Source organism: Leuresthes tenuis, unplaced genomic scaffold (genome assembly GCF_036924035.1).
Source record: "Leuresthes tenuis unplaced genomic scaffold, fLeuTen1.0.hap1 SCAF_10, whole genome shotgun sequence".
Taxonomy (NCBI): Eukaryota; Metazoa; Chordata; class Actinopteri; order Atheriniformes; family Atherinopsidae; genus Leuresthes; species Leuresthes tenuis.
This window is the reverse complement of record NW_027325364.1, coordinates 15,351,757-15,354,556: the sequence shown is the minus strand read 5'-3', so window position 1 is coordinate 15,354,556 and position 2,800 is coordinate 15,351,757. Positions and strand designations below refer to the sequence as shown.

At 42.1% G+C, this 2,800-nt stretch overlaps 1 protein-coding gene across 1 annotated transcript; it reads left to right on the top strand.

Moving 5' to 3' along the window:
* The first annotated feature begins 311 nt into the window (after nucleotides 1–311).
* Nucleotides 312–2,115, top strand: fabp4b (fatty acid binding protein 4b). Its single transcript, XM_072393287.1, has 4 exons — nucleotides 312–505; nucleotides 683–858; nucleotides 943–1,044; nucleotides 1,988–2,115. The coding sequence occupies exons 1-4, from the start codon at nucleotides 322–324 to the stop codon at nucleotides 2,039–2,041; spliced, it is 516 nt and encodes a 171-aa protein (XP_072249388.1). The 5' UTR covers nucleotides 312–321; the 3' UTR covers nucleotides 2,042–2,115.
* Nucleotides 2,116–2,800: the final 685 nt, after the last annotated feature.

Genomic DNA, 2,800 nt, shown 5'->3' with positions numbered 1-2,800 from the left:
CCAGCTCTTAAACGCTTAACCTCCCTCCTTACTCTCATTCATTCATTCATTCATTCATTCATTCATTCATTCATACATACATACATACATACATACATACATACATACACACACAGAGAGAATTTTTTTTATTGGAATTGAATTGAACATTTTCAACCCCCACCCCCCAATTAACGCTGAAGTCAGTAAACCCAGGCCAAACACACACATTTGATCACTCTGATCAAACGCAGAATCAGAACCAGATTTAAAGACACGCCTCTTAATCGCCTTATGTCCATGGCAACGTCAGAACCCGTTGATGATTGGTAACCCCGAGTCATGCACGCGCTCGCTCAGACTTCATATAGCAAAAAGAGTTGTGCTTTCCTGAGCTTTCACCACTGGAACAGCTGGGGTTCGTGCAGAAGACTGAGCGCCACTTTCACCGTCATGGTCGAGCAGTTTGTTGGAACCTGGACCTTAGTCTCCAGCGACAACTTCGATGAGTACATGAAAGCAGTCGGTATGTTGAGCAAGTATTGATTTGATTTTAATTCATGGGGTATGATGCTAAAGCTGTCGGTGCTTTGGTGAAGGACCCTAAGTGTATAAACCAAGGATATCATTTAGGTTGAACCTTGCTTGCAGAGTTATTATAATGGCAGCTGCAATTAGACACAGCATCCTCTCTTTATCGAAGGTATGAGCTTTGCCTCTCGGCAAATGGGCAACCTGGCCAAGCCTAACCTGGTGATCAGCGTGGGCGCCGATGGGGTCGTTACTATAAAGGCTGAGAGTACTTTCAAGACCACATCGATAAAGTTCAAGCTGGATGAAGAATTCGATGAGACGACGGTAGACGGCCGGAACGTAAAGGTGGGTAACCTCAATATTAACGCGCAATAATCTCCTGACAGTGTTTGATGCTGACCCTTTCTTTTCTTCCTTTTTCTTTTCAAGTCCATCTTCACTCTTGAGAATGGCAAATTTATGCAGAAGCAGACATGGGATGGAAAGACAACGACTATGGAACGAGAAGTTCAAGATCGAAAACTAATAGCCGTGAGTAAAACGATCATTTACATCGCGCCTTTCAACACAATTTTCCGAAGTGCAAATGAAATGAAACGAAACGGCAGTGTGATCAGGGAAACAATCCCAAGTCTACATTTATACAATACATATAAAGGCAAAGGCTATCTGGTGGGAAAAAAAATTATTCAAGCACTGCAGGTGAAAAGCGCTCAGGCAGGTTTCTTTAACAGTTCTTGTACAGGCGAGAGCAAGACTTCAACATAGAGCACCTGTGTCGGAGTGTAGCTCTATCCGAACACAGGAGAAGGAAAAAATGTATGTCAGACTATGCAAGCTAACTTCTTCTTATCTCTTGGTGTGCCAAACGGCCTTGTGGAGTGCAGAATGAACAATGAAATACAGAAATGTTTGATTTGAAACATCTTATGCCCGGGAAAAGGAGACCAAGTTCCACAAGAACAAAAGAAATATTGTTACTGGAAGATCTTGTACATCTAGTGCCTGGGAAAGAAGATCAAGCTTTACAAGTGATTTAAACATGATGAAACACAAGCACAAGGCTGAATAAAGTTTCCCAGTACAGGCTACACGTAAATGCATGCATACCTGCACATGCATATGCAGAAATCATGTAATGATAAGCAGAAGATATTCAATCAATAATAATAAAAAAAGAAAGTGTGGTGAGCTGTTGTGCTCCAGCAAAGGCTCATCAAAGGAGACATTTTACTCATCAAACATGAAAAGCATTCATATAAATCAGTTCTTAAAACAGTTGCATTCCAACTAGTTGAGGGATCCACTTTTCTTGTGTGTCTTTGCTCGCTGCCACGGCTAACTGGGACGTCACTGGGAAAAAGGTTCTGAGCTGCTGTCAAGTCACCTGCAGATATTTTCTGCCTTCTTTTTGCAGACACTTTAAATCCAATGAAACAAGGGCTGTCTAACATTTGGCGTCTTGTCTCCACAGCGGTGTGTCATGGACGATGTCGTCGCAGTGAGGACTTACGAGAAGGCGGCGTAACGCTTTCTGATTTGTGCCTTGACCACTGGTCATCGAAAAGAATGCTTTGGGTTGTTGAAAAACATGCCAATAAAGTTTTAACTATGATACCTCAGTCTGTTCACTGGTGTTTTATGAATATAGGCCGAACTCTGCCCTCCTTTGGGTTCACATTTCAAATTGAAGTGTGACGGTCTGCATGCTATTTCATGACGACCTGAAGGACAATTAGGTTTGTGTTGGCAGACCTTTTATACTTGAAGACAATTTCAGATGGTGCTTGTGGAGAAAAAAAAGTTATAGAAGAGCACAATAAGCTCTGGTAAATACTGGAATTGCTTTCAAAGCTAAACTAATTGGCTGCAGCACTAGGCCAATGAGCACTGACCTAATTTTGAACTACTTTCATGACTCTGAGTCTAATGCCTCTTCAGGGTTTATCGACTGGCACCATGGCCGGCTGCCAATTTTAAAAACTGCTTTTTTTGTTTTGTTCTTAAATCCATCTAATTACTCTGATGGAAAGCGGAAGTGATCTGATTGGTTGAAACGCTTCAAACTTTAAAAAAAAAGCTAAAAAACTGGATGTGTACAAAGGCCTTTTGTTGCAGCATGCAGCCCTTATGACAAAGATGTGAGTGAATGGGGAGGTTTGAGGCCAAATCCCTGCTTGGGGTTTGTGCTGTGACCCCAGTTTGTACCAGGTCTCTTGCAGTCGATGCACAGATGTAGAGTTCAAGCAAGTGCACATAATTTGTTTTAATTAGGGCTCTTTGGAGC